Source organism: Aulonocara stuartgranti (assembly GCF_965226115.1).
Source record: "Aulonocara stuartgranti genome assembly, chromosome: 12".
Lineage (NCBI taxonomy): Eukaryota > Metazoa > Chordata > Actinopteri > Cichliformes > Cichlidae > Aulonocara > Aulonocara stuartgranti.
In genome coordinates, this window is record NC_138948.1 from 15,646,346 (window position 1) to 15,673,020 (window position 26,675).

Below are 26,675 nucleotides of genomic sequence, written 5' to 3' on the forward strand. Positions count from 1 at the left end.
CCCTACCAACTGCATTGGACTGTGTGAGGAAGCTGGAGTACCCGGACACAGAGAGAACATGCAACTCCCCCCCACATAGGTGGTGGAGGCGACTCAGTTTGACCTTCTTGCTGTGAGGCAACAGTACCACTGCACCACCCCCTTGTTTAAAAGCCTGTTTCTAGTCCATTGAATCCTTGTAAATGTAAAACAGAGATGGACACCTTTTGCTATGTTATGCAACTGGTGACCAGACATTTCAAAAACACATCTGTCTGCAGATTTTGTTTTTCCTGTGAATATTTTCTGCAACAAACTTAAATGACAAAAATTAAAAAAATACTGATATAGAAAAGATGGACAAAAATAACCCTTTGTTTGGGGATATATTTTTAAAATTCATTCTCCATTTCTGTTCTGATCGTTCATGTGGCAAATCAGATTCTTTGTTGAGCAACATAAGCTGGGTGTAAAGGAAATGAGGTAAATAAATAAATAAATAAATAAATGAAAGGAGGAGACGATGGAATAATGAGAAAAAGGGCAAAGGAATATAAAAAAAGGAGCTAGAAGATACGGATATCTCCTTCAACAATGCATGCTGTGAAGATACACAATTATAGGTAATATGGACAGAGCTGTGACCTGCTGCTCCTCATGTGGTCTATTTCAGCCTCTGTTCTCTGTCCTGTGTGTCTGGGCCTCTTCTCTGGCTTCCCTCTCTAATTAACAGTGATGGCGTAGAACAAATGGAGACATCACAGCGTCGGTTGTGGATGAATATGTAGAGAAGCACACATAAACAGTAGTGGGCATGCTTGCTGTCAGTAGCACCTGCTCTTGGTCCTGACAATGCATATTTAATATTTGGTCTCAAAGGATGGTGAAAGGTTGGAAAATCAAATAAACCTTGACACTACTACAATTTGTTTGTATAACTTTTTAATAAAAAGGAGACAAATCCCACCTTTTTCCCCCTGCTGTACCTATAAGAAAGCAAACATCCCCCTAATCCACCATGTGATACACTTCAAGGCATGTTCTTTGTTAAACCTTTGATGGTAAAGCTGACAAAGGCAGCAGTTATGAAACAAATCCAGAAAAGACACTTAGTAGCTGAATAGCTGCACACATCATGAAGGAATTCTTCAGGTAAGTGTCCTCAAATCTTTTCAAAGAGGCAGAAAAACAGTCCTTCTGAACTTTTTGTCCATCTTCCTGCAGGAAGTGAGCAGCAGCACTGTATGTGCGTCCTCCTCAGGTTAGCTCCTGTCAAAATAAATAAATAAAAGCAAAGATCCCTCTCTAAGTAGGAAAGGAAATAAATAAATTAGAGGGCAGGCAGAAATCTTCTTGTGATGACATTTGGCATGTGCACTTGGGTTGTGAGGAATTTCTTCCTGTGAGTTGATGGCCCAAATTGGAAAGCGTGTGAGAGAGCGAGAAAGGGGCCACATCTGGAGGTGTCCACGTAAGACAACAGAAAATGCCACGGTAATAAATTATCCACACAAGTGACTCACAACCTCATGAATTCATCGCTCTCTGGTTGGTTCTTTTTATCTTCAAAGTGAACACGATACTGTCATAAAACAACAAACAAACCTAGTGTTTTCCTCCAGTATGCAAACGGGATTCCTAAAAAAAAGGTGTTTGGTCTGTGTAAAATATAAATATAATATTTCATTTTTAACAGAACACAGAAAACATGTCAGATGTTTAAGCTGAAAAAAAAAAGATTCTTGCTGCTCAACAGTTCTTTGTCACATTTGGTCCCTCTCTTCCTTAGCCCACAGAATGCAACGTGCATGTTTTCCAAAATGATTTTCAAATTTTGATTTGTCTGTCCGCATAACATTTTTCCACTCTGCGTTTCTGGATCATGTTCATACAGTATTTGGCTTCTTCCTTGCACGATAGAGCTTTAACTTGCATTTGAGAATGGCACGATGAACCGTGTTTATAGCAGTGATTTCTGGAAGTGTTCCTGAGCCCCTACATCGATTTCCATGACAGAATCGTACCTGTTTTAAATGCAGCGCTGCCCGAGGGCCCCAATCCAATCCAATATTGATTTTTGTCCCTTTTGCACAGAAATTTCTCCATATTCTCTGAATCCTTTGATGTTATTATTTACTGTAGATGAGATATTCAAAGTCTTTGCATTTTAACACTGAGGAATATTGTTGCAAAATTTGTAGATTTGTCACCAATCTGTAGTTTTTTTTACAGATTGGTGAACATCTGCCCAACTCTACTTCTGAGAAACTCTGCATCTCTGAGATGCTCTTTTTATACCCAATCACGTTACTGACCTGTTCCCAATTAACCTAATTTGTTGGAAAATATTCCTCCAGTTGTTTCTTTTTAGTACCCCCTAAAAAGCCTTTCGCAGCCTTCTGCTGCAATAAAATTCAAAATGAGCTAATAATTTGCATGAAATAGAAAGAGTGTGTTTTCTCTGTTCTATAATAAAACATGCGTTCATCAGATTTCCATATCATTGGGTTCTGTTTTTATTTACATTTTACACAGCCTCCTAAACTTTTTGGAAACTGGGTTTGTATAAATATAAGAGTATAACACTGTTTTCACACAGGAGCTTTATTCTAATATGCATTTTATGCACTGATTAGACACAACTTTTAAATAGACTTGCTTAATATAGTTAAGCAAGTGCTTAATTCAGATTAACACCTTTTTAGTTCATGATTTTAATTAACTGACCTACTTTTTATAGACAGCTGCTGTGTTGAGAACGATTGGTATTATTCGCAGTATTCAGCAAGAGTGAGTGAGAAAGAGCACTATCTTCGTTGCTGCACCAGCTGATATGATAAGGGTTAACACTCGTGAGAGAAGTTCAGAAAAACAAGAAGACAGAACAGAAAACAGATGGGTGCTCCAGGTGTCAGATAGAGATGCAAATACACTTTTAAATGTCAACAAAAAGAAAAAGAATAAGAGCAAACAAAAATGTATGACAAGAAAGAAGAAGGTGAGGCTAGGGAAATGGCACAAACACACAAGAAGAAACTGCCATGAAAGCGAAAGAGAGAGAGAGAGAGAGAGAGGAGAAAAAAGCAGTTTGAGGAACAGGCAAGTCTCGGAGCTGACAAGGTTATCTAGGAGTGTGCGTGCCAAGTTCTCTCTGAAAAGGAACAGCCTGTCTAAATGTCAACACAGCCTGGGGCAGTGGGGATGTGCACGGCATAAGATATGCAGCCAGGAGATATGAGAGGGACCCAGAATGACACGCAGCAGCAGGGTCATTTACATCAGTCGATGTCATTAATACAGCAGCAACCACGGAAAGATCCCAGGCAGACGAAGAGCAACTAAACTTTATCAGAGATGTAAGATTTGCGAGTGTAAATGTAACGGTTAAAAAAAAAAATTTCAGATGTCTCTTTAGGCTCTAAACCATCACATCTTACCTTTCAAGTAATTACTGACAAATTATGAACTATCTTCCACAGAAGTCAATGTTTTGAGGTCCCGGTCACAGCTACAGCTGATGGTTTAAACTTTAAACTCAGATAAAAGGTTCTCTAGCACCATATACAGGATTTTATATGTTATTGCAACTAAATACACAGCATCCAACATGACTATGCATTATCAAATGTCACAGCTGCAAACTGAAAAATTGAAGGAACAAATAGGGAAACAAATGAGGATTGAAGTGTGAACAGCTTGAATGTGTCATTAATTTCAAAAACGTAGTACAGGGATCATTTGAGATTAAATGGTTGAAAATAGTTTTATCTACAGCTTCATCAGTGACTGCTATATCAGGTTCCTCTTGCACATTGATTGAATAATGATCTCCTGGACAGGAGTCTGTATTATTTATCTCTTTGAACGCTAACTTTGCTTATGCAATATGAATACTCCTATCTTCTGTATGTGCCACACTGAGGGGCCTCTTTATCAGCAGAGTCAGGAGGTAACAGATAAATGCTTTGGGTCACGTTTAATAGGATGCTCTGAACACCGTGCAGCAGTGAATAGTAAAGCTAGAAGGCACTAAAGTGGCCACAGGAGTAGACAACTGCTCCCTCTGCCCTCAGTTCAGAACAACAGCAACAGAAACAAGAAATGCGATGCTTGCCATTTCTATAAAAATCATTGAATGTTGCAAATAAGTTGACAAAGAAAAAAAAAAAAAGAAAAAAGGAAAGAAAGTGACACAACCACACCACACGCTTGTGAGATATTCACCTTTTTTAATTTAGAAATATAATAAACACAGTAAAAGTCAAAGTGGAACTACAACTCAATTTACCAGAGTTAACTGACCATAAAGTGTTGCATGTATTCATTCGTGCAGGTGGTTATAAACTCTGCTGTCCTAGATAAGGCATATAACTGCTGTCTTTTTGTTTACGATCACATACAGCTTAAAACAAGGACAGAGCTCATTCATTAAAGTACAGTGGAAATGCAAAGCGTAATTTCCTCTTAATGAGTATCTACAAGATGCAGCAGGGCAGGAAGGGCCCAGCAGGATTTACAAGCACATGAGTAAATGTTCATATTCGTTCTCTTTTTTTCCCCTTTGATGAAATGGCAGCTATGACGATGGCCTGCGCTGGAAGCACAATCGAGCTGCGAACAACATTTATGATTATTTAAACTATTTTGAAAACGATACCAAAGAAATGAAGGAGAGAAAAAAAAAAAATTCCAAACCATAGCTGGAAAACAAAAACAAAAACTACGAATAAAGAGCTGCGTTCACATTAACCAAAAAGATTCACCAAGATTTCTTTCGTGCAGGAATGTTCCGGTATGACCCCATTAAGGCCCAGACAATGATCGTCATGTAATTACTTAAATAGAACTAGAAGAGCACAACGAACAGATGCTTCTGTGCAATGTAGAGCAAGCACTCAGAAATCCCAGTGGAGCTAAATGAGGAGGAGGTACAGTGGGAGGTTGCGGGAACTGTTTCAAGCGTAGAGGGGTTCGTAACCATTCCTTCGGCTTTTACAGGTTATCGCACACACGCTCACCATCCCAAAAAACTGGAAAAGGAAAAAATAAAAATCAGAGACACAATTAAAATATGTTTTCTGTTTAGGTTACATGAACCGACTAATAAGGGGGATGAAATTTTTTATCTTACAAACCTATCACAAAGTTTGGCTTCCTGAGTGAAAAAAAACAAAACCTTGAAATATATATTTATATATAAAATTGAATTATGTAACACCCTACAATAATACAGACATGCTTGCAGGAAATTTTTTTTTTTTTTTTTTTTTTTAGAATTTCTTTAACAATTCATTTTTTTTTCTTCACATAGAAGACAAAATGATCACACAAGTGCTAAGTTAACAAATCCATGCACTTCAGAGTTTGAAAGACGCAGGTCAATGACATATCCTCATTTACCTGCCAAACCACATTTAAGCTTGGTCTTACCTTGATGATGGCAAAAGCAACAACGACCAGCATGGCGTAGGTCAGAACATCCTGTATGAACTTCTCCAGCTTGGGCTCACAACCCTAAAAACACATACACAATCGTTGTGAGTATACATACAGTACATGCACATCAAAGGTATTTACTTGACTTTAGCTCCTTTTTTGTTGCCTTTACTGCTGGGAGTTTTTGCAGACTTAAAAACTGTCATAATAACATTTTTTTTAATCATTAAAAAAAATAAAAAAAATCTGAGACTGAATGACAGAAGTATCCAAACTGCAGGTGAACACGCAGTCAGAGTAAACATCGTACAGTCCAGAGAAAGACAAACACGTGTGACTCAAGTGTGATTCACCTCAGTGTTAAACTGGTCCTTTTCTTCCAGTTTGCCATTGCACTGTGGCGATGAGGAGTTTTTACAGCAGGACAAAGGCAGCGTTTTGTTTGTAGAAAAATAGGTGGTGTTGGTCCAGTCGGTGTAATTCTTGACACCGCAGCACTTTAACTGCAAAAAGTCAAAGAGAAGAGGGTCATGTGCAAACGGAAACTATGATAAAGGTACAGGTAAAGATAAAGGTCCTACAAGAAGTTGAGCTAAGGGAAATATGGTACTGCGGCTGTGTTGCAGTGTTTCAAGTTTTGTACACACTGGATCGGTTTCTTCTTCTAATCCAGTTATCAGTTTCCCACAGTTACGTTTGACAGACACAGGAGAAGTAAAAGTGGTGCATGTAGGTCATGAAGCTGTAAAGTGCAACGACTTCCTATGAACTTCATTTTTATTTTTATTGTTGTCTTCTGAAGACAAAATTGGAGGGAGAAGAGGAAGTGAAACCATGTAAGAGAGAGAATGCACACAACAACAAAAGAGACAATGGAGAATGAAAATAGAATCAAGAAAACAAATCTATTATCAAAGTGGAAAATACACTAACCAAAGTCTGCATGCTGTCCACTGCTTCGGTATCAGAGTTCTTCTCCCCATTATACTTGGAAAGAGAGTCTCTTATGGGCTTCTCAAGCTGTCCATTGATCTGTTGAGAAACAGTCATGTAAGTTAACCATGAGCTACGACAAGTATATTTTCCCTACTGTTACTTAAAATAAATAACTAAACACAGATTAATATTCTAGGATTATTTAGAACACCTGAAGCGTCTGTGACTCACCTTGCCGCGGTAGATGAAGCTAAACACCAAAGCAGTCACTTCAGCTGCAAAGATCAACATGATGATCAGAAAGAACTAAAATGAATGGAAAAAAGAAATGAGATGTAAATTTGGATCCTAAAACAGAGCGAAAGATCAACAGAAACAAACATAAATGTAACAGAAAGGATGGTAAGTAACTTCATAGCTGAGGTGATAAGGGTTTGCTCTTGGGCTTCTACCTTCAGATTTTACAGATGAGCATATAAACATTAAGGAATTGGGAATATGATTAAGGCACAAATCACGTCTTGTCCTAATTCCCTCACACACACTTACAAAGCTGAGGCCACATTTGGACTCGCGGAGGGTTGAGCAGCATCCCACGATCCCAACAAAGAACATCACCGCACTGATTCCGATGATAATGGCTGCTGGGATTAGAGTTGACTTATTTTGAATCAGACTGTCAAAGCTGCCGAAGGACTTGATCACGTAGTGACCGACATAGGCCAGTCCTGCTCCTGCAGCCTGAAGGAAATGGGGACAGAACAAAAAAAGATTCCACTATAAATAAACACAGGTTACAATAGATGCCAAATCATCTGCACCTTCACAAGTCATTCTGACGATTTCATGAAGAAACTGACGTTCTAGACATGAAGTTGCTAGAAACCAGACTGCAACCGGTTTTTAAAAGCTTACACTGTTAAAATTCGAGTCAGTCACATGCTCCTTGCTTTGTCAACACAACATTAAAACCAGACACACCGCATCATACTTCCTCCTCTACAACACTTCTGTTTCTGACATGTTACACTGGCCAAACCTATAACTGTTAAAATCAATTATTTGTTTTAGTTCTATTTTTTGTATTGATTTTAAAACTTTTTGTTAAAACTGAGCACAAAGATGTTTGTTCTTATTTTTCTGTCCTACTGGCTCTCATGTGATTAACATACTCTGTGAGAGTCACTGATAGTCTGCCCCATTGAACTTTGATGCATATCTGGCGTTAAGTCACACTGCCATCACGACCTTACTGCTAGTCATGCTTTAGTAGTGAGATCACCAGTCATATGACCGCAGGTATGAGGGCCAAGTTTGTGCATAGGGAGCTCACACCTAAAAACAAAGGGGAAAAAAAAAAAAAAAGAATCACACTGATTCTTCACACTGAAATAATTAAAAAAAAAAAAAAAAAAAAAAAAAAAACCTACTGTAGCAATGAAAAAAAAAAAAAGATATTTAAAAAATGCTTCATTAACTAATAAGCTAACATTTTTGTATCTAGTCTATGAAAGATTCTTTCTTCATACGTTGGTGATGTCAGTCAGAACACAGGAACAGAGGAGGTGTTAACCAGCAACGTTTTCATTTCTGTAGCAGACGGAAAGTCTCAGACACAAAGTTTCCACGAGGTAAGTCATTCATGCAATTTTCAGTTTTACTTCCCCTCATAGTTAAGCAACTTATACATTGGTTGCTTGTGTCTAGCGCATCCTAACAATTCACTTTGTAGCTCAGCCCCATGACTCACTTTTCTTGATCACTTCACGGTCACGGGAACCCTGTGGGTTTGTTACGCTGTGCCCCCCCCCCCCCGCCCATCCAGTGCTCACCCCCTAATCCCTCCAGAATCTCAGATCCTGGGGCTCAGAAGCAGCACAAAGAGGCTTACACAACGTAAAACGCAACCTCTCTGGAATGTAACTAGCTCTCTGAGGCCATGAGGGGTTCTCTGAAGGTCCAGCTTCAATCTGATTCCAGGAAAAGACAAGACTTACTGTAAATTTTGTGAACCAGGAACCATTTAACTTATCGTTTCCTTAAATCAGATACATGAACTTTATTGCTGTGAAGCAGCAGAAATCCTGTTTTATAAAAGCAAACTATGAACATGTTCACTAAATCTAACCATGAAATATCAGCAACTGTTTAAAACACGTGTGAGGATCTGTGTAATGTTTATCACTGTGGGTCATAGTTCAGTTCAATCTTTTGAATGATTTTCTTTAAACAATCCCCCAGAATGAAACTGGCTGTTTATCATTTAAAAAATGTTCACTTTCCCACAGAAAGCTGAAACTCCTTAATTTATCAAATTGCTGGGTATATCATGAAGGTCAATAGTTAATTCAACCGGATACGTGATTTCTTCATCAACTCATGTCTAATCAGGGCTCTTGCTCTGATAAATCAGCAACAAAAAAAACAAAAAATGTCAAACTTGCACATTCAGCCTGAAGCTCAAACACAGGAATGCTGTTTGTTGGCTAAACAATCTCAGCAGGTTTGACTAACTCCACATCTGAGCTGTGCAACAAAGGAGGAAAAAAAAAAAAGCAGAGGTGTTTTTAAAATATGGAGTCATTTGTTGTCTGTAATGCTCACATGCTGGGAGGGAGTGAACATTACTGAAATAAAGTGAAGGTCAGAGAAATGCAATAACACCTTCATTTAATTCAAAGAGGCTCGGTAATCCAACCCAAGGCTGCTGGATGTAAGATGGTAAGTGTGGCATAGAAAGAGAAAGTATACAGGCTGGAACAGAAGATAGGAAAACTAGGAAGTGGAGAGGAGAGGAAAAAAGGATTTGAATACTCAAATTAAAGCACGTCCATGTTGTCTCTGGTAAATAATCACACACACAGGCTGTTTCTGTCTTACAGTTATCCAATTAGGCACACACATTAACCACGGAAGGGACAGGCTGGGAAATTTACCCACTCCTTTCAAAAGCCTTCGTAAGGTCACTGAAGAGGACACAGGCGGGGAAGCTTGGGTTTATTAAGTCAACATTAACGAGCAGCACACAACTGAAAGTACTCCAACACAAAGACAGACATGACTGCACGAGGGAGTGAATGGCCGGAAAAATAAGAGCAGAGTCGGGCAGGTCAGTGATCTCATGAAAATTTCCCAGGCCTTTTTATTTCAGAGCTACATACGTTAGAAGTCTATTAAAGGGTAGGTGGGGTGAAATGAGGAAGTGCTCTGTAATGCTGCGACTGTGCTAGAATAAAAAAAGGAGGGCGGGGGGCTGACTACTGGGATCTTTATCAAACCATAATACTGATTTGTTTACACCCCAAACAGCACAATTCACACAGGAGGAGTAAAGAGAAAACAAATAGCAGCAGATTTTTTTTTTTTTTTTTGAGAAACACAAATAGAAAAGCCCCCACATTTATTTTTTCCCTTTCCGCATCACAGAGCGTCGTCAGTAGGAAATAAAATCTCTGCAGGTGGACGAACGACAGAATTACACAGCGACTCACCCAAAATATCAAGCTGATAAACAGGAGGATGATCTTGGCGACTCCGCAGTCCATGGCGTCTCAGTGGATGGTGGAGGAGAGAAAGAAAAAGACCGAATGTCCAGCTTTTTATGTCGCTTTTTATGTACGCCGAGTTTCTCCAGCTGCCCGCCCGCTTTGGTCACAAGTTTCCGTTGTGTTCTGACTGTACCGACTGATCACCTGGTCACATGATGATGGGAGGAGAGCAAAGCTACACAGCAGATCCTGCAGCTCCCCCTCCCACTCCAACCCGTGCATCACGTCATACATCAGTCTCACACGAGGAAGCCCGAGACTCTATCAAGCTGCTTGATATCACACGCGTTTTATTTTGGTTAAAGGATTTTAACATAATTTTGCGTAGAAAGGATTCTACTTTTAAATGCCTTTGGCATTTAAAAATGTATTTTTATTCATTCCCCCCTTTAATTCAACATGCAGTTCAGTTAAGTTCCATTATAAAGCCAAAGATCTTATAAATTTGTAGAAAATAAAATTACCTATTTGCAGTTTGTGACAGCCATTAGAAAAATAAAAATAAAAACAAATACACAAAGGATGGAACTTCGAGGCAAAGAAGAGTGCACATAAGCAGCATGCTTTTCATATCACTGCATGAGGAAGGTGTGTTTAAGCTTACTGTTTAAGCATACATTTTTTTGAAGGTTATGTCTCAAATTTGCATATTGGTTTTAATCCCACCGATGTGCTCCAGTAATGTAATTTAATGTTGGCATCAATTATACAGTCATTGGTTGTGAAATACAGCACAAGATTCATTGTCCTTCATTGTCTAAGTATGTGAGATAATAGGGGGGTCACATTTCTTTTTTTTATTGTTATTAATAACAGAAAAAATATGTATTTTAGTCGTGTGAAGCATGCTTAAGTAGTGACTCTTTTTGCAGTAACTCTGAGGACAATAGGCAGCTATTCTTTCGGATTGAGTCAAAAGGTTATGTGGATGGGAGTTATAGAAAGAGAAAACCACAACACAGACAATTTGCAGCCACAAAAACAATTGTTTTATTCAGAGTAGTTCAGCAGAAGGCTTCGTTTGACCTGTATGCGCTCAGTTCTGTATCACTGCAAGAGATTAAAGCAACTGACACATTTAGATTAAAGCAATTGACACTCATTTAAATGAATGCGGGAGCGGCAGAAATATTCAGTTGCTCTTCCGACTGTGACATGGGTTATAACTGTTAAACCACGGCTGCACGCTATTCAGAGGAACACGTAGAAGCCTCGGAGTAGGTCTCTTTGCCTATAGAAGTAAAGGTTTTGTATTGATAATGAGGCCAAGATGACCAACAACTGCAAAATCAGTCAAGGCTTTGTTGTTAAAGAGGATGAAAGTCCAGCATCTGCCAGGGAGTTTCTCCCACTCTGGGTCCAAATTCCAAGAGTTTATTGCAGCCTTATCAGACGTGCTGCAGTATACCTGCATCATCCTGCTCTGCATACAAGCCCACGATTAAAAGCTTCCACACGCGAGAAACAAAAACTACACATCTGAGGCTTTCAGTGGGCACTTCAAGCTGGTCTCCCGTGACAACACTCTCACCACCTACAGGTCTCCATCAGAACTGCACTCCAGCCAAACAAAACTCCAGTGTTTGTGAGGAGGCGCTATCAGCGCACTACAGAAGGCACGGAAACGTTTGCCAATCTTTTCCCTCGCGCGCACGCACACACAAGTACATATCTTATCTCACATTAATAATAAGAAAACAAACAAAAGTAGCGCGAGAAACCACGAAGAAGAGAAAAACACATCCCTCTTTCACTGGAGACGTTTTTGATGGATTGCACTAAGACTGTAATATTAAAACATTCCCAGAAGTATGTCTGATAATTGCATTCATTTTAAAACTGATATAAAAATAATATAAAATTAATATAAAACAAAGACTCCAATGTTGGACTACACGATTTAGTTTTTTCTGGTTTATTTTCCCGCTGTTTGGCTCCACCTGTGGCAGATTTTATTGCGTGTTTTTGTAAACAAATATCACAACCCCCCTGTCCCCCATGGGTATGTAACAATCCTGTAAAACCCAATAAAACCGATGGTTTATCATTAAAAGGTCAAACAGCTAAGCCGTGTAAAGCGCGTCAGAGTGCCTGAAGTTTGTTTTGGTTTCACAGATGCGCAAGTAAAGGATGGTTTTTGTACATTCATGTGTGCTGTGCTGTTTTACCAAAACCAACACAGGCTGAGGAAAACTGACCCGAGGACATTTAAGTGCAGTGTAATGAAACATGATTCGTGTTTTTGCATTTATATGCGCAGAACTGTTATAATCTCATAAGTGAAGTTATTTTTGCACAATTTTTACGCAGCAGTTCCTCATAAAAGTTAATTGATGCATAAATAAGAAATGATCTAAATTCAAATTAATTTAAATTTATATTTATGTACAAGCACCCCACTGGAGTCATTCCACAAAGTGTCTCGTTAAAAAGAAAGCCCGGGAAATTAATCAGAAATTCGTTTCTTGGGCTGCCCCTCCTCACAGGCTGATAACTACTCTGGCTTTGGTCCATCTATACACAGGGAATACACAATGTGTAGCCTTAATTTCACTTTCATGTTACATATATTCATATCAAACAAAATTTTCTATTAATTATACTTTAACACATCATCCCCAACTCAAAGACCGCCCTTGCTTTGATTCCAAGTTGAATATTTATCATTAGAAGTCTCTCTGTGGTTACCTCGAAATAGAATCAAGGGAAGTGTGTTTCTTGAGTCTTCTTTAGGTGAAAATATTTCACAATAACGGTGGAAATAAAACTAAATTTTGGGCTCGGTGTACTAGACACGTCGCTATGTTAGAGTTTATTTAATTGTAAAACTTTTTTCTTACTTATTTGGGAAATATAACATAGTCAAAATGTTAAAAGCACGATTCCCACATTGCATTCTTCGTTTGTCAGCTTCTAATCGCTCAACAGGTGCTAATATATTTGAACGCATGCTGAATAAAAATACACAGACAGACAGTTCACATTTCCCTGATTGCTGTGAAGTGACTTTTATATAGTTGTATGACAATTAACGTTGGAATTTTAAAGAATTATCCAGTTGAAGAAAACACAAATTTGATCAAGTGGCGGAGGAGGAGAAGAGGCGCACTGTGGCAGTGGGACTGACTCTACACGGTTCTCATTGGGGTTTTATAAAGCCTCAACCAGCCAAGAGGGCAAGCAGAGATATCACTCTCTACTGATTCTGTCTGTGGCCCTCACTGACTTCATCTCGGTATCACAGCTGTTACAATGTCTTCTGCTGCGATTGCTTTGACTCCGCCAGCTCCGGCCAAATCTCCTAAAAAGAGAGCTAAGTCTCCGAGGAAGAAAACAGGCCTGACTGTGTCAGACTTGATACTGAAGGCTCTGTCCACATCCACACAGCGTGGCGGTGTGTCTCTGGTAGCCCTGAAGAAGGCTCTGAAGGCCGGTGGATATGATGTGGTGAAAAACAATGCCAGGATTCTCATCGCCGTGAAGCGCTTGGTGACCAAAAAGTCTCTGGTCCAGACCAAGGGCAGCGGGGCTTCGGGCTCTTTCAAGCTCAACAAAAAGCCCCCCACACCTAGGAAGAGGAAGGTGGTGAGAAAGAAGAAGCCAAAGGCGAAAAAGGTCAAGCGGGCCAGCGTCAAGAAAACAGCAGCAGCAGGAGCCATTCCTGCAGCCAAGAAGTCCCCCAAGAAAAGGAGAAAGTCAAAGAGCCCGAAGAAAGCCAAGAGACCCGCTGCGGCCAAGAAGCCCAAGAAGCCAAAGAGCCCAAAGAAGACCAAACGCAGAGTCTCCAAGACCAGGTCTGTTGCCAAGAAGTGAATGCTCTTCCACTGAACACTAAATGCCGGTCTTTGTGGACTCTATGCGGACTGAGCTGCATTCAAGTCAAGCTTTAAGTAGGTTTTTTTTTCTAAAGTAGAAAAAATGAACTCGCAGTTTGTACAAGCCTTTCTTTCCTGCTTCCTGTCATGATGTTTTAATGAACTGAATAGCACTTGCTTGAAATAAAATTATTTTCATTTACAGAGCGTACAGTGTGCTTTTATCTGAAAAAGAAATTCTCCAGCCTGATAAAATTTAATTGAAAAAACAAACCATATCGGGAAAAGAAAAAAATCGATGTTTTCTGAACGGCGGTTAACTTTTTTTGGTGCGTGACGCCTTAACAGCTGATTTGCCTGACTCACGGCTAAGTTTGGGAGGAGTGCGTATTAAGCGCAATTACGCACAATTACGCACAGGGAGCTAGTTTCCCAGAGTTATATAGTTTTCAACTCTATGTAATCCGTTTCTTGGGAAGTGGTAGATTATCTTTTTTAGTCCCACAGTGTCAAACGATTTTATGGAAGATAGTAAGTAGTAAAACAAACAAACAAACAAACAAACAAACAAACAAACAAACAAACAAACAAACAAACAAACAAACAAACAAACAAACACAAAACTTTGGGCCATCCTTATCCATATGTCACAACATCGGGTTATTATCTCAAAATTCCTACTTAGTAGTCAAGTTTTTTCTCAGAAGTTTGAGTTATTAAATTAAATTGTTGAGATACTTATGCAAAGTTTTCACTTTTCCTATTATTCCACATTGATTTAAAAAAAAAGAATAGATAAAGAAACCGGTTAGATACTCATATAAATGTGAAAAAAGGAAAATCGACAGGAAGTGACACCCATAAGAGTTCACCAATACTAAGAAGAGTGAGGCTTCATGGGCGTATCACAACATGGTTTCCGCTTATCTCCCAAAAGGGGCTTATTTTATCACACTCATTATCGCAGTTTATGACTGAATGTACACAGCAGAGGACAGCTGTTCCTCTGAGCTTAGCATGAGAACGTGATAGGGATGAAGGGGTGATATTGTTGTTAATTATTATATTCTGACTTCATGAGGTTTTAAACTAATGCGAAATAATCTACAAAACCATTCACACCAGGGGGTACCTCAAAAATAATTATTTAACTACTCAGAAATTACACCCAGTTTCACAAAGGTTTAAGTATAAATAGACTCCTGACTAAAAACCAAGCTCACAGCTTGAGCAATTAAAGACACGTGATACAAGTAAGTTAAAATGACAAAACCATCAACAGTAGATTTCTATAAAGCCTCTCAAACTAAAGCCTACATTTAAAATCACACCTTGATTGCGTTTTGAAGGTGCTTTACAGAAGCAAAACAAAGAAAGATTGTAGGTATCCAAACAGCAGTGACTCGCGCCACTGTGCGATTCATTAGCTGAGTGGTTTAGTGTTGCCACCTGCTGGCGGGATTAATTAACAACTGTTAACTGGAAATGTAGGCAACGTTTATCTGGGGTCAGATGCATAGACTGTGTGTGGTTTAATTTCACTGTAACATGCAGATTACTGACGAAAAATGTAACCAACTAAGTATTTTACAGAACCCTATTGCACAAATACAAGCTGGCATCCCTCTCACTCAAAAAATTGTCATAAAACTGAGTGAGCTTTTTTTTTTCTTGTAAATTAAATAACAGATGAAAAATGTTAAAATTGTTTAAAATGGAGACAGTGCCCATGCTACTGTAATGTATTTCCTGTAACTCTGGAAGTTTTACTCCGTTTGTCAGTGGCAGAGCATGAGAGAGGAACTGAGAGAAAAGTGTGAACATACTGATTTATTCAGTGCCAAACATTAACCCAAAATAAACCGAAACAAATAACAATCAGTTGTTCTCCCTTTGCTGTTTTGAATTGATGCATTAATTGAAATTCTGCAGTTTATTCGTACAAATCGTTTTCTTTTTGTTTATTTTTTCCATTAAAATATGTAGTTTGCTAAAGATTAGAACTTTATTGTTGGGCTTAGGAAGTACCAGGAGATCATTGGCCATGTAAAGTGGTGCATTTGAGTTTATGAACAGTTTTCAATTGTCTGCATTTCTTTATGAATATGACCTAAATCATCATCAGGTCTGCACTCAAATAGACATGATGATGAATTGGATTCTACGGAACCGTATGTTTGAAAACAAAGCATGGCTATACATTTACTTCATGTTTTCTGTTTAATAATAACACTGACATTGTGCTAGTCTTAGCTTAGACTAAGAATAAATGTTAGTTCCCTTTTCTGCTACATACTTCCTCACTTGTATTTGAACAGGTAACAGTTTTTGTGTTTGTAAATACTAATAAAAAAGAAAGTAGTGAGTTACTTTTGAAATGAATAAAATAGATTTGACAGAAGAAAGCAAAGGTCCCTCATTTACTTGCAACTCTCCTAAGTGGCTTCTCATGTTGTCCACATGGAACTTTCCTTTAAAACTGAACTTAGACAATTAAAAAACACAAATCACTGTGTTATCTGATAGTCCAATTGCACAACAGATTCAGCATCATGGCTGTTACCTAAACATTTAACCCAATAATCTCTAATGGTGGTTTTTCTGACACTGCCTTTTACTAAGGCTAGAGTTTAATCTAGTCTGCTTGAAGTAATTTTTCTGTGACTGGAAATAGTCTCATTCTTCAGGTCCTTATACTGGTAGTCATGTGTACCTGTATGTAATTAAGCAGCGTGGCATGTCATAACCTGACGACATAGGATGAGGGATGAACACACAGCTAACGCAGAGGACGCGACAAAGGGCAGGGAAAAACACAGGGCTTAAATACATACTGGCGTAATAAAGGAATGCGAGACAGGAGGGAGACACAGCTGGGACAATGCAGGGACGATGAAAGACGGGGAAGCAACACTGAAACCAGAAACATGGGACAAGGATTACCAAAGTAAAACAGGAAACTGAGAATAACACCATGATGCAGACTCGGCACTAAAACATGGAACATGGGAACATGAAGCACTATCAAGAACTATCAACGATAAACCCAATAATAATAAACTCAAGGCACTGAATAGCTTTTTCACGCATTTTATAAACAACAAATAAATAACATTTTATTTACGTAGCACCTTTCTAGACAGAATCACGAAATACTGCAAAAAGATAAGTCATGAAAGGTAAAACAGACAATATAAAACAGGCAAAAATGAACCAAAAGCTAGGTTTTGATATAATCTAGGCAGTCATTCAGAAGCTGGAGCTTGGATAAATCTTGGGGCTTAAAACTGAATGTCATCAGCATAACAGTGATAAGAGATGTCCTTGAAGGAGCCCATTATATGCTGGAGGGGGAGAAGATATATTAAAAACAATAAAGGCCCCAAGACCGAACCTTGAGGGACACCATAAGTAAGGGAGGTAGAGGATGACCTAAAAGCAGAAACCTCATAGAAAAACATCGGTGATGTAAATATGAGGAGAACCACTCTAAAGCAGTTCCACATACACCAACCCAAAGTTTTGGCCTTTCAAGCAGGATATGGTGGTCAACTGTGTCAAACGCCAACGTGAGGTCCAACATAAGCAGAACAGAGCATTTTCCTGCATCATTACTCATCAAAATGTTGCTAGAGACCCTAAGAAGGGCTGTTTGCGTGGAATGAACTCTACGAAAGCCGGACTGAAACGTATCAAGAAAAGCTATCTTTGTCCAGAGCCTCTATAAGTTGCTTAGCCACAACCTCTTCTAGAAGCTTAGAAATTAACAGTAATTTAGAGATTGGCCTGTAACTGCTCCAAAGAGAAGGGTCTGACTGGGATTTTTTTTAAAGTGGGAGAATAGCAGCATTTTTAAAATAAACCAGAACTATACCAGATGCCAGTGAAAAGTTGATTAAAGTGAGCACACATGGACCAACAGACTGGAAGACATTTTTGAATAATGATACAGGTACAACAACAACAAGAGGATGCTTTCACTGAATTCACTAGTTTTACCAGCGCAGGTAGTAAAACAGGAGCGAAAGTATCCAAGATGATGGTCCGAGATGGGGTAGAGACAGACAAAACAGGTACTGATTGTAAAAAAAAATCATTCTTACATTATTAATTTTTGCAAGCAGAAAAGACAGAAAATTTTCACAATCTTCATTAGAGGAAATAGGGGCTGCAGGTAGAGCAGGAGTAACAATGGTGACTAATGGTTGAATAACACCTTATGATTACCTCTGCTCTTTGTAACCATTTGTTAGAAATAGGCAGCCCTCGCATCTCTGATAGCATTATTAAAAGAAGCTAAAAGAAATTCAGTTCACAACATGTACCTGTGCACGGTACAAGCCTGTTGCAAAAACACATCATATGTTCACATTTCTTTAGTTGACTCTAAGTAGATTTTTATGTCAAAGACAACACTTTGGAGATATAAAATAGTATTTGTGCACAAACAAAATGATTTTGCATAAGCAAAACCGGGCATGTGGTGCAATTAAAAAAAAATAAATAAATAAAAGAGGGAAATGCACAATCACAGGACAAAAGAAGAAGTTGCAGGCCTAAAAAAAAACATCAACAGCAGATGAACTGTATCTAAAAGTCCTGTCCTTAAGAAACAGGAAAGACTCTAAAAGACCTCGCACGGGACCTGAAAACTGCATCTGGGCCTTGAGTCAAAAGTTAAAATGATCTCATCAAAAGGGTGGCTGTCAGGCCATTCTTAAGGAAGGGAAACAGGAAAAAAAAGCCAGATGTATGCCAAATTACACAAGAACTGGAGTGAAAATCAGGGACAACAGGTTTTATGAAGTGATGAACCCAAACTTGACCTTTTTTAGTTGATATTGCATGTGTGGAGGAGGTAAGGAAAGCGGTAGAACAGTGGGGTGTTGCATTTCAGACAGTGGTGTTGGGGATCTTGCCAAAACCGAGGTCCCAATTAAGGCTTTTTCCATACAGCAGACAGGAAACAAGAGCTGAATGTGTGGAGAGTGTGTCGTCCCCCCCGCCCCTTTTTTTTCACATAACCAAAAGAAGTTACACATCAAAAATAAACTATTGGAAATGAGGTAGACATCACCATGCATGTAAGAGGAAACATGCAGAAAGCTTATTATCAACTTCTGGGTAGAAACTGAGAAATTTTCAGGAAAACCCCAATGACGTGTACTCATGTGACTTACTTGCAAATACGTGTGAAAACAGACACAACATGTTTTCAGATCAACTTTCAGTTCCTTTTAATATGAGGAAGACTTAACCAGTCTACCCGTTTCTGGTACAGAGGTTTTTGATTTTACTTCTCTTACTTAAATATTATTTTCTTTTGCCAGATTATTGTGCATTTTTGCAAGTTTAATAAATATTTTTTTCCTCCTAGGAGCTCTCATTTACCCAACTAACTGCACTTTCCTATGAATTCATTCAATTTTGAATTCATTTCAGCACACTTTGCCACTGACTGATGAAATAACAGCTTTAAATGACCTGAAACATTAGATAAATCACTGCAGGTTTATGTGCAGTAGGTAAATAAAAGGTGTGGTGCCTTTACTGTGGCTACATTTTACTGATAAGACATTTTTATGTGTGGGAATAAGCTAATAAGCTAAAGTTGTGGAAAAAGATGTTCCTCTTTGTCATATGATAAACTGCCCAAAAGTAGGAGGGGCTTAGGGTTTATAGTCAGTGGTGTCAGCACTCACTTTTGACACAGTCATCATGAAAACTGCAGTGGCCCTCCTGGCTCTCTCTTTCCTTCATGTCTGCTCTTCAGTACCTGTGAGCCGTCCAACAAACTGGCTCAGACAATGCCGTGCTTCTACCAACCTCTCCATCACAGCACTGGAGGTGCTGCCAGGTGGAGGCTGGGACAACCTCCGGAACATGGACATGGGTCGAGTCATGAACCTCAGCTACTCCCAGTGCCAGACCACTGAGGATGGGCTCTACCTCATTCCAGATGAAGTGTTTGTCATCCCTCAAAAACAGACAGGTGTGGAGACCAGCTCAGAGATCATCAGTTCCTGGCTTGAGCAGAAAAGCTCAACATCTCACTCCATTAATGCAGACATATCCTTCCTCACGGTGCTCAATGGTAAATTTTCTGTTGAGAACACTAGAATGAAAACCCATCAGGTCAGAGACTCTTCAACCACAGCCAGAGTGCAGGTAAGTTTTCAGATGTTTTGAATAAATAACAATAAAGGTAAAGGAAAATGCACAGTACTGATGTTGAGACTTTTTTTATATTAAGCAATTTACCATTTATTAATCATACAGTATTTGTACAGTATGCTAAGACATTATATTTAGAATAGAATAGAATAGAATAAACCTTTATTATCCCACGAATGAGAAATTTGGGTGCTATACAACTCTTATAGCAAGAGGAATATAGACACAAAGTAGTCCTATATACATAAGCCACTGAGATATGCATAAAAGTGTACAGAGACATGTACAAAAGTGTGTGTGTGTGTGTGTGTGTGTGTGTGTGTGTGTGTGTGTTGGAGGGGGGGAGAGGGTTATGAATACCATGAATATGTACAAACAAGATGCAAATGACTAACAGCAATTAAAAACAAGTGATATGTCAATTAAACCGGTAATGAGTAAGATAACCATGTTAAACTGTGTTATAGATTCTGACAGCTGCTACCAGTTTGTTATGTTTCCCCATGTCCCTCTCTGCCATTCCACCACGCCAGCAGACCACAGCATAAAAATAGCAGACGCCAGCACAGTGTTGTAGAACATCCTTAGAAATTTAGCTTTAGCATTTTATTCCTTTATGATCCTATATAATGCACTTTTAAAATCACTGTAAAAATATTAGAGTTAGCCAAAAAAAAAGCTTTTTTAACTGTAGTCTCAGCACATATGTTAAAAGTAATTTTAATTACAGAAAATAAAGAAGAGATTGAGATACACAGTGATGTACAACAATAATTAATCTTATAATCCTCTCTTTCAAAGGTTCGTAACTTCCTCTACACAGTTAAGGCTTATCCAGACTTCACTCTGGACACACGATTTGTTCAGCAAGTCAGAGACATCGCTGATGCAATTGAAAACAACCAGACGAAAAATGCAGACTATCTCTCGGAGAAGATGGTGCTGGACTATGGGACTCATGTCATCACTACTGTGGATGCTGGGGCTGCTTTGGTGCAGGAGGACTATCTCCGTTCCTCTTATGTGTCAGACAGCCAGTCACAAAGCTCCTCTGTGAAAGCACAGGCTGGATTAAACTTCTTTGATAAGCTAAAGTTTGACATTAGCAGTCAAAGTGCCCAACAGAGCTCATCACTTCATACATATCAATCCAACATTACATACTCTCTCATTCAAAGCAATGGAGGCACAACCTTTTATCCTGGTATCACTCTGCAGAAGTGGCAGGAAAGTACCAGAAACAACCTCGTTGCCATCGATCGCTCAGGATTTCCTCTGCACTATTTCATAAACACCAACACTCTCACTGATCTGCCACACCCTACGATTGGAAAAGTTGCTCTTAAAGTCAGTCAGGCTGTAGAGCGCTACTACAAGATCAATACTCGCCCCGGATGTGTTGATGTCAACTCCAAGAACTTCAACTTCCAGGCTAACATGGATGATAATTCCTGTGAGGGTCCCGCTACAAACCTCAGTTTTGGTGGTGTCTACCAAGAGTGTGTTAAAATCAGCTCAGATGCAGATCCACTATGTGATGCCCTGGCCCAGAAAAACCCAGATACAGGTGACTTCTCCTGTCGTCCACCTTACTCACCAACTTTACTCAGATCAGAGGTGAGACTTCAGAGTTACTCTAAGTATGAATGTCATAGGGAAAGTCATTCCTGTTGGGGTTTTTTCACTTGTCACAAAACGCGTTGTCAAGACAACAACTATGTTCGTTCTGCTCGCATCAACACCTACTGGTGCTCTATAAATGGACAGGCTCCAGAAAACTCAGGGTATCTGTTTGGAGGCATATACAGCCCCTCACTCCTGAACCCCCTCACGAAAAGCAAAAGCTGCCCCCCAAATTTCATTCCAGTAAATTTTTTCTCAGATGGTGAGGTGATCTGTATGAGTAAAGACTATGAGGCAGGTACCAGATTCTCAGTACCATTCGGGGGTCTCTTCAGCTGTCAGTCAACAAACCCACTGGCAAGGAATCAACGCAGGTGCCCTCCCAAGTTCAGTCAGCACCTTGCTGCAATCAGTGATGGCTGTGAAATCCTCTACTGTGTTCAGTCTGGACTGTTCACAGGTGGAGAGCTCAAACCAATTCGTCTGCCTCCATTCACCAAACCTCCACTTATCAGCGTGCAAGCCACCAACACAGTGATGGTGATGACTGAAGGAGAAAACAGCTGGGTGAGAGTGGGCCAGACCAAAATGTGGAAACTTGCCAAACCAGAAGAAATCCAGGAAATTGTTCAAGGCCTTAACCCTGAACTCAGTCAAATGTCTAATGGAGAAAAGGCAGGTGTAGTTTTTGGTGTGATGGGTGTGATGCTGATGGTGGCCATAGTGGGAGTAGTCCTATTCAAGCGGAGGAGGAGGATGTCAGGGCTTAGAAGTAGAGGTTATGAGGAAATACGTGAAGAAGTTGAGAGGGAGTCACAGGAAGATGAGGCTCCTGAGCAGAACACAGCTTAGAAGTTTGATCACTCACATAGAGAAATGAAACCGGTGTGGCAGGTTTAGCTTTGAACTTCTCTTTTGATTGTCTCCACATTCATGCTTCTTACAGCACTGGAAAATATTTACATTTAAGAGCTTCTATTTTGAATCAGTCTTTGCATTACTTTAGTTTATTATGCTCCACATTTTGTACTTTAACCTGTAGACTATTAACATATATGCAGGGAGAAATGACTTTGTAGCAGTCTGCCTCTGAAATCACCAGATGGAGCCATCAAAAAGGGAAAGCAGGGGTGATTTTATACTAAGGCCCAAGATGCATAAGATCATGCTGTAAAATTTTTTTTGTAAATATCTAAGCACTGTATGCATGATTTTGTTTGCAAATACTTTCAAGAAAACATGTATAATAGATAATCTGAGAAGGGTTTTCATTTTTTCCACAATATATTCTAATAAACAAGCAAAGAAAAAGAGTTTTCTGTTTTGTGTAGTTTCTTGCACACCTTTTCTGTTATGTATCTTAAGCTGATTAAAATGAAAACTGTTTTTATTGTGCACATTACTAATATTATGCATTGTATGCTTCTAGCCCTGTAGAGGCCCAGAATGAAAGCGGCTATGAAAGTTTGTATTTCTTTTACATGACACCCCTTATGGCAGAGTTTTTAAAAACACTTACCGGTACAATTACAATAAAATACAATCTGCGCCAAATTCAAGACTTTCTCTGTAAGTCGATAGCGGCACAGAGAAGATTGTGCTATGGAGATCACATCATCATCAGTCTTGATGCAGGATGTGTTTGATGGAGGAGGAAGTGGCTATCTTTGGTTTGTACTGTTTCTATCTTGATCTTAACTTCTACTTCCAAGCTCTACATGTGTGAGGCTGACAAGAGACTGTCTTATGCATCTTTGCCAACAATGGTTTGTCAACCATGCAGTCTTAATTTTGGGTACTGTATATGTGGACAGATAGCTTTGTCACACCATCTTTGAAAGTACTAAGTGGTGCTTTTAAAACAGAAATCAGAGATTTCCAAACTCCACATTGAACCAATACTGCCCTCTTCAGGCCCAGCTGCAGAATTCCATGTTGATTATAAATAATTTTGTACAAATATTGAGAGGTTGCATGAAACTTTGTTTAGAACTACGTTAAATAAAACACACATAACCAGAGAGCGGGAAGTAACAATTTACAAATACATACTTTACTTAAGTACAATTATCAGGTATCTATAGTTTATTTGTTTACTTTACGTTAACTTTTTAATTTTACTCTCTACATTCTTTAAACAAATATCTGTAATTTCTACTTCTTGTGTTTTCAAAACAGGCTCGTTACTTTTGGTTTGACACATTTGCGTTATTATTTCGTCACTGTGGGCCTTTAAACATCAAACTAATTTTCCTAAAAGTAACACATGAAACTCAATCCTGTTCCTGTATTAATCACCAGAGGATGTTGCATAAAAATAGATGAAAGAGGCAAAACTGAGTGCTATAGTCAGGGGTTTAAGTGGGGATGTTTGTCCTTTTTCCTTTTATTTATTTATTTTTTGTTGAACACCGGAACAACTGCAGGTGTCCATAAATTGCGGTACTTCAGTATCTTGCTAGCCATCAGCTCAACAAACATCAGTAAAGAAACAAACTGCTTGTATGCAGTTTGCACAGTGTGTTGCTAGCTAAAGGTCCAGCTGCTGTATTGCACAGGGAGATTAGTAACATATCTAATTACTAATTACTCTTTGCTGACTTTATAAACGCCCAATTAGGATAACCGCATAACGGCAATATGTCTGTGAAGGTTCTCAGTTATCCAGGTCATCGTAGTCTAAGGAGCTTGGAAAGAAAAGCGTCTGGACTTCTTTAAGTTGCTTGAAGACGTTTCACCTCTCATCTGAGAAGCTTCTTCAGTTCTAGGGTCAAATGGTGGAGAGTCCCAGATGGTTTGTATAGCATTCACACTCCACCTATAGAACATCTCCACACCCTGTTGCCAATGATGGGGATTCATTTAGCCTTCCATTAGGTGATGCATGAGTGTTCTGGCAAGTAGTGTGGACGTGGAACTTAAAAAAGTCTTATAATGTCAAAGTAAACCCAACAAGCTGCCTGTTGACTCCCTCAGCTCACTGACAAAGGGTCATCAGAACTTTTAATCACCCGATGACACATATTGGTTAAACCATATCCATGCATGTAAAAGAACAAAAATACTTGGATATTGCATTTCACTAAAAATGTCAGACTTGATATTCAATCAGGATGACCTGCAGTAGCACTGTGAAACAGCCTGGAGTCATTTTTGACCAGGACATATCCTTTAGTGCACAAATTAATCAAATGTCATTCACATGTGAAGGCTGGATGACTGGGGGACCAAGGTAGCTCGATGATTAGCACTGTTGTCTCACAGCAAGAAGGTCCTAATGTCTAATCCATCATCTGGCCTTTCTCAGTGGAGTTTGATTGGAGTGGAGGTGATTTTAAACTGGCCAATGTGAGTGTAAGTGGTTGTCTGCCACTCTGTGTTAGCCCTGCAACAGATTGGCAACCTGTCCAGGTAATCTTGTATGCTTCACATTGTGAACCTCATTATACCAGTAAATAAACAGTGTTGCAAGTGAATGTGTGTCACTTTGGCAGTAGAGGGCAGCAGAGTGCCTTGGAACTCAGTTGTTCGCATAGCCGTCTTAAACTTGCCATTCTGGCGAACAGCAGCATGTTTCCTCAGCTTGTTATCTCTCCTGTTTTACAGGATTGTAATCTGTCTTCATATCCACTATATTTGAGTATGTACAGCACTCTGAAAATGTGTTTTCTTATTTCCTCTTCCTTATTTATTGCACTTGTCACACTTATGTTTCAACATTTTGAGACATGTCACTGAAACAAAGAATGAATGTTATACACGTAGCTATGATTGTGGGTTTTTTGACATGTCAACTTGTTATGATCATTGGTGTCGGGACAACACCTATGTTCGCTCTGCTCGCATCAACACCTACTGGTGCTCCGTAAATGGAAGGGCTCCAGAAAATTCAGGGTATCTGTTTGGAGGTATTTACAACCCCAATCTCCCAAACCCCCTCACGAAAAGCAAAAGCTGTCCTCCAAACTTTATTCCGCTAAAGTTCCTCTCAGATGGTGAGGTAATCTGTATGAGTAATGACTATGAGACAGGTACCAGATTCTCAGTACCATTCGGAGGTCTCTTCAGCTGTCAGTCAACCAACCCACTGGCAAGGAGTCAACGCAGGTGCCCTCCCAAGTTTAGTCAGCACCTTGCTGCAATCAGTGATGGCTGTGAAATCCTCTACTGTGTTCAGTCTGGACTGTTCACAGGTGGGGAGCTGAATCCCATCGATCTGCCTCCGTTCACCAAACCTCCACTTATCAGCATGCAAGCCACCAACACAGTGATGGTGATGACTGAAGGAGAAAACAGCTGGGTGAGAGTGGGCCAGACCAAGACGTGGAAACTTGCCAAACCAGAAGAAATCAAGGAATTTATTCAAAATCTTCATCCTAAACTGAATCAGATGTCTAGTGGCGAAAAGGCAGGTGTAGCTTTTGGGGTGATCGGTATGATACTGCTGGTGGCCATAGTGGCAGTTTTCTTGGTGAAAAGAAGGAGGAGGATGTCAGGGTTTAGAACTATGAGAGGTTATGAGAAAATACCTGAAGAGGCTGAAATGGATACACAACAAGATGTAATAAGAACATAATACCTTGATCAACTAGATACAAAGATTATAGTAATGTGACTCTATTGGTTGTTATGCTTCTTACAGCACTGAAAAATGTTAAGAGCTTTTATTTTGGATCAGCCTTTTCAGTTTGTTTTTTTGTGTTTTGTACTCGAGAACTTTATACTGTTATACTATAGCTCTGGAAAAATGTTTTGACTCTTTTTTTAAAAAAGAAGGTGAAGAGATTTTCAAAGTTAACATTAAGCCCAACGGCTCCCCCTTGAGGTCAATATGCACATGCCATGTTTTATATTAATTCAATTTTTGCTCCAATAAAAGAACTTTGTGTATGATTTTCACACTGCTTGCAATAAACCGTGTATAATTCATAAACGAAGAACACTTTATTTGTAATTTCACAATGTCTAAATACAAAGTATATCATTATTTTTGTATTTAGATGCTGTTTGCATCATGGACCAGTTACTAAGATCTATGAGATGGTTTTTTAAAGTCGACTTAAGTACGAACTAGACTGGTCTAACTCTAAGCCTTGTCTACAGTAATTGTCAAAAACTACTGTAGACATAAATCTGTGGCACCACACAGGATACAAATAATTGC

The 26,675-nt window shown here is 39.2% G+C and overlaps 4 protein-coding genes across 4 annotated transcripts; 3 read left to right on the forward strand and 1 right to left on the reverse strand.

Annotated features, from left to right (window-relative positions):
* Positions 1 to 4,188: 4,188 nt before the first annotated feature.
* On the reverse strand, positions 4,189 to 10,090 carry tspan36 (tetraspanin 36). Its single transcript, XM_082555099.1, has 7 exons — positions 9,843 to 10,090; positions 6,901 to 7,092; positions 6,583 to 6,657; positions 6,349 to 6,447; positions 5,769 to 5,918; positions 5,410 to 5,493; positions 4,189 to 5,009 (listed from the first exon to the last, which is right to left on the reverse strand). Exons 1-7 carry the CDS (start codon positions 9,894 to 9,896, stop codon positions 4,935 to 4,937), a joined length of 729 nt encoding a protein of 242 aa, XP_082411225.1. The 5' UTR covers positions 9,897 to 10,090; the 3' UTR covers positions 4,189 to 4,934.
* A 2,970-nt stretch (positions 10,091 to 13,060) lies between these two features.
* Positions 13,061 to 13,916, forward strand: LOC309718985 (histone H1.5). The gene has a single exon (XM_082554690.1). The coding sequence runs from the start codon at positions 13,152 to 13,154 to the stop codon at positions 13,710 to 13,712; it is 561 nt and encodes a 186-aa protein (XP_082410816.1). The 5' UTR covers positions 13,061 to 13,151; the 3' UTR covers positions 13,713 to 13,916.
* A 5,480-nt stretch (positions 13,917 to 19,396) lies between these two features.
* mpeg1.1 (macrophage expressed 1, tandem duplicate 1) lies at positions 19,397 to 22,824 on the forward strand. The gene is made up of 2 exons (XM_082553448.1): positions 19,397 to 19,882; positions 20,690 to 22,824. The coding sequence occupies exons 1-2, from the start codon at positions 19,433 to 19,435 to the stop codon at positions 22,361 to 22,363; spliced, it is 2,124 nt and encodes a 707-aa protein (XP_082409574.1). The 5' UTR covers positions 19,397 to 19,432; the 3' UTR covers positions 22,364 to 22,824.
* A 2,433-nt stretch (positions 22,825 to 25,257) lies between these two features.
* LOC309718334 (macrophage-expressed gene 1 protein-like) lies at positions 25,258 to 26,159 on the forward strand. The gene has a single exon (XM_082553449.1). It carries the CDS (start codon positions 25,299 to 25,301, stop codon positions 26,085 to 26,087), a length of 789 nt encoding a protein of 262 aa, XP_082409575.1. The 5' UTR covers positions 25,258 to 25,298; the 3' UTR covers positions 26,088 to 26,159.
* Positions 26,160 to 26,675: the final 516 nt, after the last annotated feature.